The sequence below is a fragment of the Mesocricetus auratus genome, unplaced genomic scaffold, assembly GCF_017639785.1.
Source record: "Mesocricetus auratus isolate SY011 unplaced genomic scaffold, BCM_Maur_2.0 Super-Scaffold_100025, whole genome shotgun sequence".
NCBI classification, from domain to species: Eukaryota; Metazoa; Chordata; class Mammalia; order Rodentia; family Cricetidae; genus Mesocricetus; species Mesocricetus auratus.
In genome coordinates, this window is record NW_024429206.1 from 26,263,443 (window position 1) to 26,279,737 (window position 16,295).

The following is a 16,295-nucleotide window of genomic DNA, read 5'->3' on the forward strand; positions in this document are numbered from 1 at the left end:
TCTCGGTTCAGCTGCAAGGGGAGGTCTCGTAGGAAGTACTCCTGTCACAGGTCACTCTGATGTCTGATATCATCCCTATGTATCCCCACACAGGGAGCCCTGCACAGAGCTGGAAGGCTCAGTGACAAGCTACCTTTATGGGCTGTGCTTATTCTTCCTAAGGCACTCTGTTCCAGAAAAAAAGGTGACACAATTCCCCCAGACTGTACTTCCACAGAAGTGCCCCATCAGTCATATCTCTTGTCAGTTCACCCTTTCCCAACATAGGAAAAAAGATGCAGAGCACATGGGCTGGAATGGATAAGCAGGTAAGTAAAGGTGCTTGCTGTGTATGATGATGGGAGTTTGACTTCTAGAACACGAATCAAAAAGCCCAAGTTCAATTCCTAGCACCTACATGGTGGCTTACAATCACCTGCAACTCCAGCCTTTAAAGGATCGGATGCCTTTTTGACTGGCACAGGCACTGCACACACAATACACAAGACTTACAGGCAGGCAAACTCATAAAATAAAATAAAACGTAAGGGGGTTAAAGAGATGGCTCAGAGGTTAAGAGCACTGCTGGCTCTTCCAGAGGTCCTGAGTTCAATTCCCAGCAACCACATGGTGGTTCACAACCGTCTGTAATGAGACCTGGTGCCCTCTTCTGGTGTTTAGGTAGACATGCAGGCAGAACACTGTATACATAATAAATAAATAAATCTTAAAAATAAATAAATAAAAAATAAAAAGCCAGAGGCGGTGCATATCTGTAACCCCAGCACTCCTACAGTACAATAAGAGGTGGAGACAGGAGGCTCACCTACAGGCTTTCAGACCAGCTAGCCTCGAGCGCACAGCAGGCAGAAACAAGAGGAGAGACCCTGGGTCCGCAAGGACTGACTCAAAGGGGTCCTGTAACTTCTACATGTGTACTGTGGTACACACTCATACACACACTAAACAAAGCAAAGACTGGACTTCTCTGTGACCAGGGAAGGCATTTCAGTGAGGATGGACGTGACACAGGGACTTATTGGACTGATACTATCTTGGCAGCATGACAGGAGGTTGAGTACCTTCTTAAGTCCGTCTTCTGTAGGTTAGTGACAGCAGAGACACCCTGACCAAATGCAAAGAAAGGAAGAGGACGATGTCACCCAGACACTTACTTTGCAGTAGTTTCTTCATCATATTTGGTTTTCAGGTCAAATAATTCTGTTCGGGTTTTTTCCAGGGCTAAAAGGAAGGATAGAAAACACAATGTAAGACCAATTTTGTTTAAGACAGGGTCTATGTAGCCCAGGCTATCTTTGAACTCATTATATAGCCAAAGATAACATATAACATCTGACCCACCCGCCTCTACCTACCCAGAGCTCAGATTACAGGTATGAGCCAACCCCTAGGCCTGCTTTTCTAGGTACTGGGAATCAAATTCAGGGATTTTTGAGTCCTGGACAAGCCCTCTGCTGATGGAACTATATTTCCACCTCTTTAGGTTGCTTTCAAAGATGGGGCTTCATGTAGACTAGTCTGGCCCCGAATTCTGGATCTTCCTAGGTACAATTTGCCAGTGATGGGATTACAGGTGTGGGCCATCAAGCCCAGCTAAGGTATTAATTGCTTAAAGTGAAAAGAGGAAAGTACACACAGATGAGAGACATACCAAGGACGGAGAACGGAGAAGAAAACTTTCCCTCACCCCCTGCATCTCTCTGAAGTACCTCCTTCAACACAGAACCACTGTCCAGAGACATCCAGCTTTTAAATGCTTTATCATCAAAAAACCCATTTCTATACACAGCTGCAAATACAGCTGCATACTTCCTTTCAGTGTTTATCACAGACCAAGTATATGATGGAGGTCACGTATAGTCACGGTGGAGCTGGAAAATTCCTATCACCTAGGGGCAACATGGCCACCCTATCATCTCAGCACAACTATGGTGATGCTGGTGTTCTACCAGCTGGGTAAAAGTATGCATATGGTAGCTGACCACGACTATAAATAATTCTGCTACCACTTTACATATTTCCTATATAACACTTCAAAAGGTTGTGTGCATGTACACACTCACATTCCTGTGTGCACATGTGTATGTGTATGTGTATTTGGAGTCCAAAAGACAAACTTGAGTGTTGTTCTTCTGATGCCATCTACCTTGTTTTTTGAAGCAGGAGTTCTCATTGGCCTGGAAATTACCACATGGGAGAGGCTGGCAGGCCAGGGAGCCCCAGGGACCTACCTGTCCCCACTTCCTCAGGTCTGGGGCTCTAAGCATGCTCTGCCACACATGGCTTTTTCCATGGGCTCTAAAGGTTGAATTCAGATCCTATTATACTCTCAATCACTATCTTGGGTTACCTCTACTTATTAAAAAGTTTATGATGGACTGGAGAAATGGTTCAGAGGGTAAGCTCTTGCAGAGGACTCAAGTTTGGCTCCCAGCACCCATGTTGTGCAACTCATAACTGTCTAACTCCAAAGGGTTCTGATGCCTTTGCAGCAAGCTGCACTCATGTGTATGTACACACACACACACACACTCACTCAAAAGTTTATTTTAAAATAGTGTGCTCTGTGGGACTGTCACCTTCATTTTCTAGCTGAAAGCAAGGCACATGGTACATGCCTGTTGTCATCTCAGCACTGAGGAGGCCGAAGCAGGGGGATCATGAGGTCCAGGCTAGCCTGGGCTATACGATGAGATCTTAATAGGTCCATAAATGGGACGTAAGAGTATTTTCTGAGGCTTATCTGTTCCCTTCGTGGTCTAGGATGGAAGTCTCTTCATGTCAGGTCACAGGCAGAACAATTAGCCTTACTTCTAACATACTGGGCAAAGAACTGAACATGCCCGCCCCTAAACCACACAGCCAGCCTCCAGAGGAAAATCCCATTCTTATCCACACAGTGTCTGTGATCATGCTCCTGCACCCTCAGCAACAATGGCATTGTCTGTTTTAAAACAGCTGACAGAATGATAGGCAAAACCATCTTTCACTGATTGATCTGCAAACCTCTGATTGTTAAAAACTGTTAGCTCTCTCCTTTATGATGTACAAGGCTCCTTCACTTACTTGTCTACTGGGCTGATTCTTCATTTTCTTCCTTTTTTTAAAAAGATTTATCTATTATGTATACAGTGTTCTGTCTGCATGTAGCCCTGCAGGCCACAAGAGGGCACCAGATCTCATTACAAATGGTTGTGAACCACCATGTGGCTGCTGGGAATTGAACTCAGGACCTCTGGAAGAGAAGCCAGTGCTCTTAACCTCTGAGTCTTCTTTCCAGCCCTGATTCTTCATTTTCTAGAATTCATAAGTGGTATTTATAGCATGTGTGTAGACATATATATATATATACATACATGGTGAAGACTGAACCGAAGGTTTTGCCCATGCTGGTCAGGTGTTCTACAACTGATTCACACTTGAAACCCCTCACTGGGGCATTCTAGGCAGGTGTTCTACCACTGAGCCACACCCCAGCCCCTCACTGGGGCATTCTAGGCAGGTGCTCTACCACTGAGCCACACCCCAGCCCCTCACTGGGGGATTCTAAACAAATGCTCCTTTGCAGAGCTGCATTGGTAGCTTGGTGTTTGCAGTTTTTGGACAGTTATTCATTTGACTGTTAAACTGGCTATGACTATTTTTTGCCCCTCTAACATTTTTGTTCTAAGTTGGATCATGATGTCTTCTTATTTTTCTCCCCACATTTAAAGATACCATGCTGCTTCCTTCTCAGAAAAGGAAACCAAAAAAGAAAGGCAAACTTTGGTATAACCTTTTTTGGTATCTTTTAGAATTTAAAGGTTCTGTTATTACAGTTTTTAACTTCATTTCGGGTAGAACTAAGTCCCCCCACCCCCATTATTGTTGCAAATGAGATGTCAGTTCTTGACAGTTTGGTGATTTAGAAGTGTTTGTTGGAAAGAAGAACAGGAAGGATGGCTGGGGCAGGGAGGGAGAAGGCAGGAGAGCCACCCACGGCCACATTAGCAACTCAATGCAGTGACTAATGCAGTCAGGTAGAGCAGCCTGAGACTCAGGCTTCAGTTGTGTGGGCTTAAGGCTCCTAACTGCAGGATGCTCAGGAGCAACAAGTAGCAGAGGGGCCAGGAAAAGGCCAGGAGACTGCCCATCTTGCCAAGCCCACTTCCAGCTTCCCCATGTGGCTTCAAATAGGGCGGAGAGCATCCAACCTGTTTGCAGCGTCTGGAGTTTGTGCTCAGCTTCTTCCAGCTTTGAGGTGGTGGACATCTGGGTCTCTTGCAGCTTTCTGGGGGAATAAAGAAGGAGAGAGAGAGAGAGAGAGAGAGAGAGAGAGAGAGAGAGAGAGAGAGAGGGAGGGAGGGAGGGAGGGAGGGAGGGAGGGAGGGAGGGAGGGAGGGAGGGAGGGAGGGAGGGAGGGAGAGAGAGAGAGAGAGAGAGAGAGAGAGAGAGAGAGAGGGAGAGAGGCCAAATTGGTCATTTTGTTTTGATTGTTGATAGGCTGTGTGCCCAGCTGGAGACAGACGACAGACCTCTAAGTACAGCTCAAATCTCTGCACCTCACCTTTGTGAGTGCATTTTATACAACATGGGGTGTGCACCCATCAGGACCTGACATGTGTGGCAATCAATGAGGAAGGTTCTCCTATATCGGATTTGCTCCGAGACGGCAGATATTAAAAAGAAATGAAACAGCATCATCACACACTCATTGTTTTCTGAAGTTGGGGAGAAGAACGATACATTTACATTCTGCTGACACAGAAAAGGAATCTGCTGGCATAAAGGATGTCCTAAACAGATGTGACAGCTGTCCTTTCCTCTGAAGTGGCGCAAATGCTACCACAGCGGGTGGGGGTGGGGGGCTATGAATATCTGAAAGCAGTTTACTATTCTCATGGTCTCCAAATGCTGTCTCCAGCCAAGAAGTAACATGCTTTCCTCTGTGTCTGCAGAAAAAAAAATCTAAAAATAACTTCATTATTTTTTATATCATATGAATTTAACATATATGCTCAATACAATAAACCTGGGGGGTTCAAAAAAAGGAGAAATGACAGCTTAAAAAATAAATCAGGTAAATTTCTGTCACCTCTAGAAAAGCTCTGCTAATTTTTTTCATGTGTGTCTAACATTATAAATGATAAAATTGCAGAGGACCAGACTTCATTTTCCTGTATCCACATCAGATGGCTAGCAACTGCATGTACAAATGCCCTCTTCTGGCATCTGCAGGAAATATGCACACACTGAATACCCACACAGCCACACATTCATACACATACACATAATTAAAAACAAATCTTAAGAAAATCTCATTTTAAAAATTGTAATGATCATGTATGTGTATGTATGTGTGTGCATGCAACAAACATGCATTGGACTGGAAGCTAGAGGCCAATGTCTGTATCTCCTTCAACTGTCTCTTCACTGGACCCTGAGCTCTCTGATTTGGTTAGATTGGCTGGGCAGAATTCCTTAGCAAGCGATGCGCCTGCTTTCACTCCTCAGTTGCGGAATTACAGTTGTGTAGCAGCACGTGGCGTTTTTACACGGGCACTGGAGATGTGAACAAGCTTTTTAATAAGCATTTTACCAACTGAGCCACCTCTCCAGGACTCAAAGCTTTGGTTTTTGTTTTGCTTTCTGTTTGTTTTTCTTTTGTTTTGTACTTTGAGACAGAGTCTTTCTAAATAGCCCTGGTTGTCCTGGAACTTACTCTGTAGACTAACCTCTAAATTGCAAAGATCAACCTTCCTCTGCCTCCTGAATGCTGGGATTAAAGGAGGCACCCCAAACTGTTTTAAAAAAATTGCAAGAGGATAGGAAGTACAGTCCTTTTTAATTTTTCCACTCATCAGGGCTCCTTTACACCTTTTCCAATGCACACAGTGGACATAAGTAACTACAGGGCATACTAACTACTATGTGACATACAAGGTACACAACGGACTGACAAGAATTGTGTTGCAGGGTAACATGTAACATACAGTAATGTGTAACAGTACAAAGTAAAGTAACACGTAATAGAATGTATGGATTAAGTTAAACTATAACAACCTATGGCGTACTATAAATCCCCCTTTGGGGAGAGAAGAGCTGAGATGGGGGCTCCCTTTAGCCCAGGCTGGCCTCCAACCGTAGCTCTCCCACCCCAGTGTCTGTATATTGGGCACTGGGACAGGAAGCCCTGCCGTCACCCTTTCTTGGCTTCTGCATGCATGCTTTGGCGCTTGCCTTTCCCTCCTCCACCACGCTGGAAGTGCTCTGCTCCGGCATACATTGCTACCCCTCCTTCACAGGACCAGTCTGAACCAAAAAGCCACAGACACCTAAGGCAGCTTAGTTTCTTCCTGTTAAACATTTTGTTAACTATGATTTTTGGATAATTTGGAGAGTGAATCTGTTGGATGAAATTCTAACAGAGTAATTTCACAGGCTATATGTAATTGTTTTTCTTTTTAGATAGATATTGAGGACCTTCCCAATTAAAAGTCCTTTAATTTAAACTCCTGCCAATGTGTTTTTGTAAAGCCTGCCAACACTGGATAAAATCAAACTCAATTATTTATTGCTGTCTCTTTGCATGCTCAAATATTGGACTCTGCCTACTTTCAGAAGGTTTTGTTACTAGTTTTTGTTTGTTTGTTTGTTTATTAAGATTGAGTCTCATGTAGCCAAGGCTGGTCATGAACCCCCATCTTCCTGCCTACACTCCCGAGTGACGGGATTATTGGCATGTACCATCATGTATGACAAACAGAACTGGTCATTTCTTTTCATTAATCTGTAAGAGCTCTGTGCACATACAGAAGACTCACCGCTGGGGCCAAGAGCTCTTGCTACTCTTAAAAAGACCAGAATGGTAACAAAAGCAAAGCTTTATTTTTATTTCTTTCCCTAAACATTATTCTCTTTTAATATAATTTGAATTCAAACTAATAGTACTGGATTCCCAATCAGTTTGTCTCCACACTTTCATAATGTATAAGGCTGAAGGGGGTGTATGTTGTTAATCACACTACACATAGCCTTTTACTTTCTTTCTTTATGGGGGGGGGATGGGTCTCATGTAGCCCAGGCTGGCCCCAAACTCATTATGGAACTGAGGATAACCTTGAATTCCTGATTATTACCTCCCAAGTGTTGGGAGTAAAACTAGTGTCAACATACTTGAGTAAGTGGTGCTGGAGATGGAATCTGGAACATTCTGCCAGTGAATATATGGAACTTTAAATCTTGTGGTTTTCAATCTTACCTTGCTGTATTGTTTGTTCATGTTGTTATGAATTTTACTGAATTATAATTTCCATGAATAGGAAGAATTGTGTTTAGAGATGGCCCATATCCCTGTTTCCAGTTTTCATGGTGGGAAGTCTGGGGTTTAGACTGCTGTATTTTTCTGCACAATCAGCAATGCAGCATGCTTTCTTTGTATGTTTCTTTTTGAGAAATAATTTCACTGTAGCTCAACCATACTTGGAACTCATGCTGTAGCCCAGGTTGGCCTCTAAATGTGGGTCAGTCTCCTATTTCCACCTCCACACTGCTGGGATTAGTGTGCACCATCCTACTGGTCATTTCCTTCTTTATTTGGTTCTCTTTTTCCATTTTCATGTGGGTTCCACTGATCAAACTCAGATCACCAGGCTTGTGCAGCAAGTACATTTACACCCACTGAGCCATCTTATATGCTCATTTTCCTTTTTTTGTTTTTTGTTTGGACAGGACCTCACCATGTAGCCCTGGCTGGCCTGTAATCCATTATGTAGACCAGACTGGCCTCAAATTCACATAAATCTGCCTACCTCTGTCTCCTGAAAGCTGAGATTAAAGGCATGTGCCACCATGCTTGACCCTATTTTCCTTATACTTGTTTATTTTCATTTGTTTTTGTTTGAATCACTGTCTAACTATGTAGCCATCACTGGTCCGGAACTGGCCACAAAGACCATGCTGGCCCCTGACTCACAGAGGTCTGAGATCTGGATGCCTGTGTCCCAGGTTCTGAGATTAAAAGCATGTACTGCCACACCTAGCCTTTCCTTCTCTATAAATGGAGCCAATGAAGTTGGCGTCACGGTATCCCTGAAGCTTTTGTGAGAAACGGGAGGTGTCCTGGTTAGATTTAATTGTCAACTTGACACAGCCTAGAGTCATCTGAGAGGAAAATCTTGATTGAGAAATTGACTAGATCAGATTGGCGGGTAGGCATGTCAGGGGTGGGGAGTGTCTTAATTATTAATTAATGCGAGAGGGCCTAGTCTACTACAGGCAGCACCATCCGTGGGCAGGTACTTCCGGGATGTGTAAGAAAGCAGTATTTCTGTATTGTTTCTGCTCCATGTTCTTGCCCTGAGTCCACACAATGATGAATTGTGACCTAAAAGACAAAAGGAACTCCTTCTTCCTCGAGTTGCTTTTGGTCATAGTATTTTATCACAGAAGCAGAGAAATAACTAGAGTGAGTTTGTTCTTTCAGGTGTTGGTGTTGGAGATGGAACTGGGACACCACGCAGCTTAGCACGGGCTCCGTCAGGGGCACCGCTTCAGCTTAGCTTTGATACCTGGCAGCTTTCACTTTTGCTTTGCTTTTCTTTTGTACATGAGGTCTTGCTATGTAGCCTCATGATCTGCCAGGTGGGGTGTACATGTCTTTAACTCTAGCATTTGCAGGCAGGCAAATCCCTGTGAGTTTGAAGCCATTCTGGTCTACATACTGAGCTCTCTGCTAGCCAGGGCTACACAGTAAGACTTCATCACAAAACACAAACAAATATTAAAGGAACTCATGGTTCTCCTACCAGAGACTCATGAGTACTGGAATCTAAGTGTGCGCCACCACACCTGGATCCTGGGATCTTTCTGAAGCCACCCCATAGAACTCTGGTGAAACTGACCATGAAGTCAGTGGTCACTGTAAATAAAATACCATGCTGAGGCTGGAGAGAGAGATGGTTAAGAGGGTTAACTGTTTCCAAACAAGCTTGAGAACCTGACCAAACAATGGTCCAGCGGAACGGGAAAGCTCCAGGTTCAGTGAGAGTGATAGAGGAAGACACCACACCTGACACACCACACATACACACACAGACATGCATGCATGCACACACCACACATACACACACCACACACCATGCCCCTTGTGAGCAAACCCAGCCACTTACTTGAGACTATAATCTAGTTAGTGCATTTCCCCATGCTAGTGCTAAGATTTAACATCCTAATTTAACTAAAGAGTTTCTAAAATCTGACTAACACAGTTGGAACAAACAAGCTCAGGCGTCCTCATAGCTTTTACAAGAAATCTGATTTTCATTAAATTGTTCCATTAGCAGAAAGCTACTCATTTATGGAGAAAGTCTGGGATAAAGTAAGCCATTAGAAAGCTGTGACTGCCATTAGTCAGGTACAGCATTGGTGCACTGTACAGGTCCTGGCTGAGGGCCCTCATCCGAAATGCCTGGGCCCCAACTGTGACAGACTTTTAGAGATTTTTGAATTCTGGAATATCCATATAGATGGCACTGGGTGAAAGTGTCGAGCCTGGAGTGCTCTAAAAAGCCTACCATTTTGTTCCTTTTGGTGCTGGGATGAAAACCACAACCTTGCACATGCTAAACATGGATTCTGAGGGACCTCAGCACTGGGCAGGCTTAACTTTTTCAGTATTTACAGTTTTACATGTCAAGAGTATTTCAGCTTTTTGGATTAGGGATCTCAATTCCTTGCTTTATGAGGTACTGTGGCAATAGAAAGAAGCAGAAGAAAAGAAAACAAAAAATGTTTTGTATGTGACACATAAATGTCAAATTCAATGAAGGTAGATAGAGTTTGAGGCTTTTTTGGCAGAGGACACCTGTTGGGGGAACCTGTCCTCTGTTGCCTCAGCTCAAGTACAGCTGTCATTTATCAACTTACACAAGCCTTTTTCTCACTCTGCAGGGTTGAAACACTTGTGTTCCGGCTGCCTGTCACCATTGCCACCAGGAGAAAAGTGACACATTGTGCTCAAGGGATTTTATAATGAAGAAGCAAGGATCACTGTCATTTTTCAACAAAACTGTCCGGTGGTGTTGAGGGCGGAACTTAAGACCTCACTCACAGGGATTACAAGCAGGTGCTCTACCATGAGCTACATCTGAGCCCTTCCAGCCAGACTGCCTAGGAGCTTTGGGACTTCTGTCAACAATCTGGCTTCACGCGTGCATTTTTCAAGTGTCATGTGACACCAGGGTTGGAGGTGAGGTGTTTATGGGTGTCATGGGGCGATGGGAGGTGTGAGGCTGCACTCACCTCTCCTTCTCCGCAAAATCATTTTGCAACTTCTGTTCCTTCTCCAGAGCAATTGTCTCAGCCTGGCTCTTCAGAGTCTGCTCGTATTCTCGGATTTTCTCCTTAAGTGCTTTTATCGTAACCTCTGTAGAATGAAAGACCAAAACCCAACAGTAAGGGAAGTGGTTCCTCATAGCTGGGTGAACCAGGCTTCTGTAACCTGCCCGGATTGCTGTATTTTAAACTCGAGCTTGTCCACACTGACACAAAATCAATCGTTATGAGTCCCTGTGGGGACCTTTTACTCCCTCAATGTGAAATTGAACTTGTAGTATTCAAGTTGGGGAGGATCAATAGGCTCTGCCAGGAAGGATTGTGGTGGTCCCTCCAGCACACTTAGAAAGGGGGGAAATCGATGGTAAAACATAATATTGTCTTACTGATGCATCTTAAGTTGGTCCTCTACAGAGGGGAGACTAATAAAGTTTGGGTGTGGGTTTAGAGACTTCACCACATGGAAAGGGTGAAAACATTTTGGAAGGAGTCAGACACAGCCACCAAGGCAGATTTGCTATTGTGGGATGGAAAAGGCCAGGCACTGTGGCTGAGTGTCACTTACTGAGCAGGGGAAGGGAAAACTACCACAGAGGTTAGGTGTTGGTGCACACTCTGCCCTGGCCACCTGCTTTGGTGGATGAGGGCACCATTCACTGAGCTGATGCTGTGGGATGTGGGAAGAGGACACTCAGGTGTTTGGAAGGGCCTAGAAGTGCCCGGTGGCAAAGGATGCCTGAGGAGGGGTCACCTGCAGGGCCAGGAGTGTGTCAGCAGGGCCAAGGCAGCTCTTACAAGAGTCTTCCCACCCACGAAACTGATGGTAGTCACTTCAGGTGTTTGAGTTGAGGACATCCAAGCAGACCTTTCCATTTTAAAAGTCATCCTTGTGGGACTCTGAGCATTGTGATACCAGCCACAAGCAGTGGAGCCTACAAGGCATGCTTGAGTTTCTTTGTATTCCCAGCAGCTGGTCCAGGTAGTGGAGGTAATGAGTGAAGAAGCAGATACTGGCTTGAAGCCCTTACTTTGCATAGCCCTTACTTTCCATCTGCGAGGCAATGCGTACTTTGTGTGTTCCTATGGACACTCACTGAAAACAAGTTAGGACTGGAGTTGTGGCATGTGCCTGTGACGCTAGCATTTGTGGGAAGAGAATTATTAGTTGAAGGCTATTCCGATCTTCATGGTAAGTTTGAGGACAGACTCAAATACACAGTGAGTTTGATGCCAGCATAGGTTATATGGTGAGTCTGAAGGTAGCCTGAGTTACAGAATGAATCTGAGGTTAGCCAAGGCTATTTACAGTGAGTCTAATATCAGACTGGACAATACACTGAGTTTGAGGCCAGTCTAAGCTACATGATAACTTTGAAGTTAATCTGAGCTAGGTAAAACCCGTCTCAGAGGTAGCAGAAAGGGCATGCCACTGGAGCTATTGGTAAAAAGAACTAGGAGATTTTCTCTAAGTACAAATCGGTGTGACAAACTGGATGTGCACATATTTATCTGTCACCCAGGCATTGGGCATTTTGAAATAAACAAATCCTATTGGCAACTGCTGCAGAGGTTTGCTGGGGGAGAGAAAAGTCTTGAAGGATTCCAGCTTCATGAATCTAACAACTCTCTTCCAAGCAGGACAATGATATTCCCTGTGATCCCAAAGGCCATCATATTCTCAGTAGAATCAAACTCAACTGGGATCTGATCCCAAATTTTCTGCATCCCACCATAGATCCAAGCTCTAGTCAGTGTACGATCCTGGGCCCCTGAGAAGAGTCAGGGGCCTGCTGCCTCACACTCCAGGCCTGTCTGTCTTAGAGGTCTTCTTACGTCATTCCAGCTTCTTTCTGGATCTTCCCACAGACAGTGCCCACTTAAGTCTGTCTCAAACATTTTCTAAGGCAAAAAGGATGCTCTTCACAATTCTAGTTATTTAGCTTTTGATTAGTTTCTTAAAAGCCCACTAAATAGCAGGGCAGGCAGAAGAGCCAGCCAGGCTGATGCCCCTCCCTTCCACCTAAGTCTCACCTAAGTCTAAAACAAAACCATGATGACACATAGACACACAAGAAACTTGGAGTTGCTTTATAAACCTGTGACTGTTGAATCTTTTTTTCAATACAAGGAAGCCAGGAGGCACTGGGCTTTTAGTATTGTTTGCTTTTCATCTATCTATCTATCTATCTATCTATCTATCTATCTATCTATCTATCTATCTATCTTTTTGGATTTTCGAGACAGGGTTTCTCTGTATTGTTTTGGAGGCTGTAGACCAGAGATCCGCCTGCCTCTGCCTCTCGAGTGCTGGGAATAATTAATGAAGAGATAACCCTGGGGCCTTGACGATGCAAGGCCAGGCAAACAACCACTGAACCCCAGCCCAGTCCTCACTGGGAGATTTCCAACTGAGCTACATGTCCTCAGCTCTCCTTTTGCTTTTTATTTGACGTAAATTCTCACTAAATTGCTTAGAGTAACCTTGAACTCAGCCTGTAATCTAGGCAGGCCTTGAACTTTGGATCCTCCTACTTTGGCCTCTGAAGTAGCTGGATTTGCAGCTTACACCAGGCTAGGACAAGGTTCTAGGATTTTGAACAACCTGGCTTTTAGGTATAGGACAAATTCCTTTATGTTTGTTCCCATTAGGAAAAACCTTTGCCTCCCCTGCCCTGTGATGCAAGGTAGCTCTGCCAAGAGCCTGTTTTTTTGTTTTTTCCCATGAGATCTATAATGAATAGATGAGGTCGACATGGGAGGAATGGTGTGTAAGCCTGCAGCTTGCAAGGGTTGAGTCTTGTCTGAAGCCTTAATGGATCGGTAGCAATTACTAAATGACTTACTGTGTATGACCCTTTGATCAGGGGCTGTCTGTCTGACAGGTGTCGCCCAGAGGCGACACATCAGTCTTTGAAAAGACAGATCCTATCACAAGATGATACAGGAGGAATTTTCAAAGAATCCTGATCCGGTCCAGACCAAGAGCAATAAAAATCCTATGTAGTTATTGCGGGAGGAAAAGTTTAGCTGTGGCACAGTCAGGCAGTGTCATTATCTTTGTTTAAGAGACTCGGCTGCTTGCCCCACCCTGGCTTCATGAGGAGGGTAACAATTACAGCCAGTCCCAACAGAATGAAGAAGGCAATTAAGAGGGGGGGGGGCAGAAAGCAAAGCCAGGCAGGCATTTGCCACTGACCTTGATTTTTCACTTCAGCAAACTCCTTGTTGTATTCTTCTAGTGTTTCCCTAAGTTTCTGGTTCTCTGTTTCAATGTCGTGTAGACGCTGCACTTTGATTTCCAGCTGTTGCCCGAGGTCCAGGGCTGGCGCAGGATCTACACAATGAGAGAACACAGGTCAGCATACTACCCCAGACCCTCATCCAGGAAACACTCCACCACCAAGCCATGCTCTCGCCCCTCGATGGTGGACTCTAGGCGATCCTCTTCTGCTGACACACCCCCATCTCCTTACTGGGAGTGTCTAAGGAGGGTTGTACCTCTGAGCCACACCATCTCCTTACTGGCAATTCTAGGCCAGCATTCAGAAGTCATCTCCTTTGGCCACTGGCTAGGTGAGTAGTTTGATAAAGAAGGAACTGAGCCCAAGATCCTCAACATGTGAAAATGTGGTGACAACAGGACTCACTGGATTTGCCAACTCCGGTGGGTGTGGTTCTATAAGGATTTTCATCCATTGGTCAGATAGAGAGAGAGCAGAGGTGTTGCAGGGAAGCCTATCTTATCTGCATCCCTCCCTGGAGGATACTAGTGCATGGAAAGATGTGTCCATGTAAACATGTCTAGGAAGTTCGTGGATCCAGAGTGAAGGGAGAAGCAAAGGCCGTAGAGCACTTGTATGGGCAGGATATTTTCTTGCAAGAGTCTCACAGTGGCACAGTACAGAAGTCGCATTGAAGTTCAGTACAGAGGAAGGGCTGGCCTGAGTTTATCTGATTGGCCCAGGGAAAGCTGACCTAAGCCTGCTGACTCCAGGTGATGATCACTATTCTACACATGAAAACTCTTGGAGAGAGGAAAGCACCCTTGGGCTCTGTAATGACATGGTCCTTTATTTTATTTCGTTTTACTTTTTGAGGTAGAGGCTCATATGTACCACACTGGCCTTGAAGTTCTGATCTGCCCAATTCCATTTCTCCAGTGCTAGGATTAGAGGCACATGATACCACACTTATGATACCACACTCAGATCACGTGCTGCTGGGTGTCTGGTCCAGCACTTATGCATCAGTACTTTGTCTGTTGAAATGTGTGTGTGCTCTATCCTCTGAGTGACATCTACAGCATGACGTGGTCTTTTTTCTTTCTTTCTTTTCTTAAACTGCCATCCTCCTTTACTGATGATGGGTGTTAAGAACAGTCAAAGGGCAGGACGGTGGTGGTGTACACCTTTAGTCCCAGCACTCGGGAGGCAGAGGCAGGCGGAACTCTGTGAGTTCGAGGCTGGGCTGGTCCGACAGCCTCCAAAACAATACAGAGAAACCCTGTCTCGTAAAACAAAACAAAACAAAACAGAGATTGGAGATCCCTATAAAAGCACAACTGGGGGTGACCCAGCATTACCCCCGCACAGGCCTATGGCCAGCCAGCTAGGAAGCCATCAAATACCCCATTAGAATACAGAGAGCAGAAGAATATCTGGACCAGTCCTGTGAGACGTCCTGTGAGATGCTGTGGACAAAAGAACATGATGTCTGGGGCTGGGGAGACGGCTTAGTCAGTAAAGAGCTTGGTGTGCAAGCATAAATAGACGTCCTGTGAGATGCTGTGGACACAAGAACATGATGGCTGGGGCTGGGGAGATGGCTTAGTCAGTAAAGAGCTTGGTGTGCAAGCATAAATAGCTGAAGCTGAGTCCCCAGCACCCGCATAAAAAGCCAAGTGTGGCACTAGTAATCCCAATAGTGGGGGAGACAGAGGGGTCTCTCTAGCTCACTGCAGCTAACCTTGAAGAACTCTGAGTTCCAGGCCAGCAAGGGACACGGGCTCCTGAGGAATAACACCTGAAGTTGACCTCTGGCTTCATTCACACTCACACACACACTGCCCCTCCCCCAAAAGAATGGTGTCTGCCATCCATCAGATCCACTCAGGGTCACATCTTAGTCTACAGTTGGATAATGCAGACATGCAGTTTATAGGACTGGGTTGGTCTCTGGCTTTCCCATGAATTCTCAGCAGAAGACAGACAGACACTAAATGCACTGGGTCAACTTGATCGTCATTTTCCTTCTGTCTAGGAGGCAATTACAACCCACCTGCTGGGCCTCAGGGGAACACACCCTTTGGAATTCTGAGAGTAGAAGAATACCAAGTCACAGGGCTTAGAAAGATTACTGAATCTATTTCTGGCAGGGGCGCCAGCCTAGCCTGGGAATGGCTGTGGAGATTTAGTCTCCTCTCAAGGAATGCTAAACACCACACATGGCAAATACGTGAGGGTATATATTCAAGAGCTCACTTAATTTTCCAATGCCAGAGTCATTAATTTTTCAGACCACCCTTGGTTCCTGGAAGTAAGGGCTGGCCCACCATGGCTCTGTGAATGCGGCTTCACCAGAGCCTGGAATTCTCTGCGATGTCTATGTGCTCACAGAGTTTACTCCACCCGTCACTAGGATGTGTGGAGCTGAAATCTGCAGCCCCAAGGGAGCCCAACACTGGGGCTTAACACCAACACTGTACATCATGAGAATGTGAGGCCTACTGGGCACTTATGTGGCCTATATATACAGTCCCTGCCTGTCTCCCTTTCTCATTCATGGCTTTTCATTACTATTTCAATCGGCATTAAAATATTTATGTTATGTTAGATCGCTAGAGCTATTTTGGGACATAGTTCTTCTAAGCAGGAGTGGCAATAACAAGAAAAATGGAATTCTCAAAGCACCCCAGGTACTTTTTTTTTAATTGCAGTATCTTCCGAGGAAACCTGGATCCCACTTTGGCCTCTATGCCTTCAGGC

At 45.1% G+C, this 16,295-nt stretch overlaps 1 protein-coding gene across 11 annotated transcripts in view; it reads right to left on the minus strand.

Moving 5' to 3' along the window:
* Window positions 1-16,295, minus strand: part of Cux1 (cut like homeobox 1) — a 327,582-nt gene that overhangs the window by 113,020 nt on the left and 198,267 nt on the right. For all 11 annotated transcript variants that reach the window (XM_005080392.4, XM_005080393.4, XM_040731284.1 and 8 more), the window contains 4 exons: window positions 13,508-13,645; window positions 10,279-10,402; window positions 4,194-4,270; window positions 1,155-1,221 (listed from right to left, as the gene is read on the minus strand). In XM_005080392.4, the coding sequence (XP_005080449.1) occupies window positions 1,155-1,221; window positions 4,194-4,270; window positions 10,279-10,402; window positions 13,508-13,645 (406 nt within the window). The remainder of the gene's footprint in view (window positions 1-1,154; window positions 1,222-4,193; window positions 4,271-10,278; window positions 10,403-13,507; window positions 13,646-16,295) is intronic.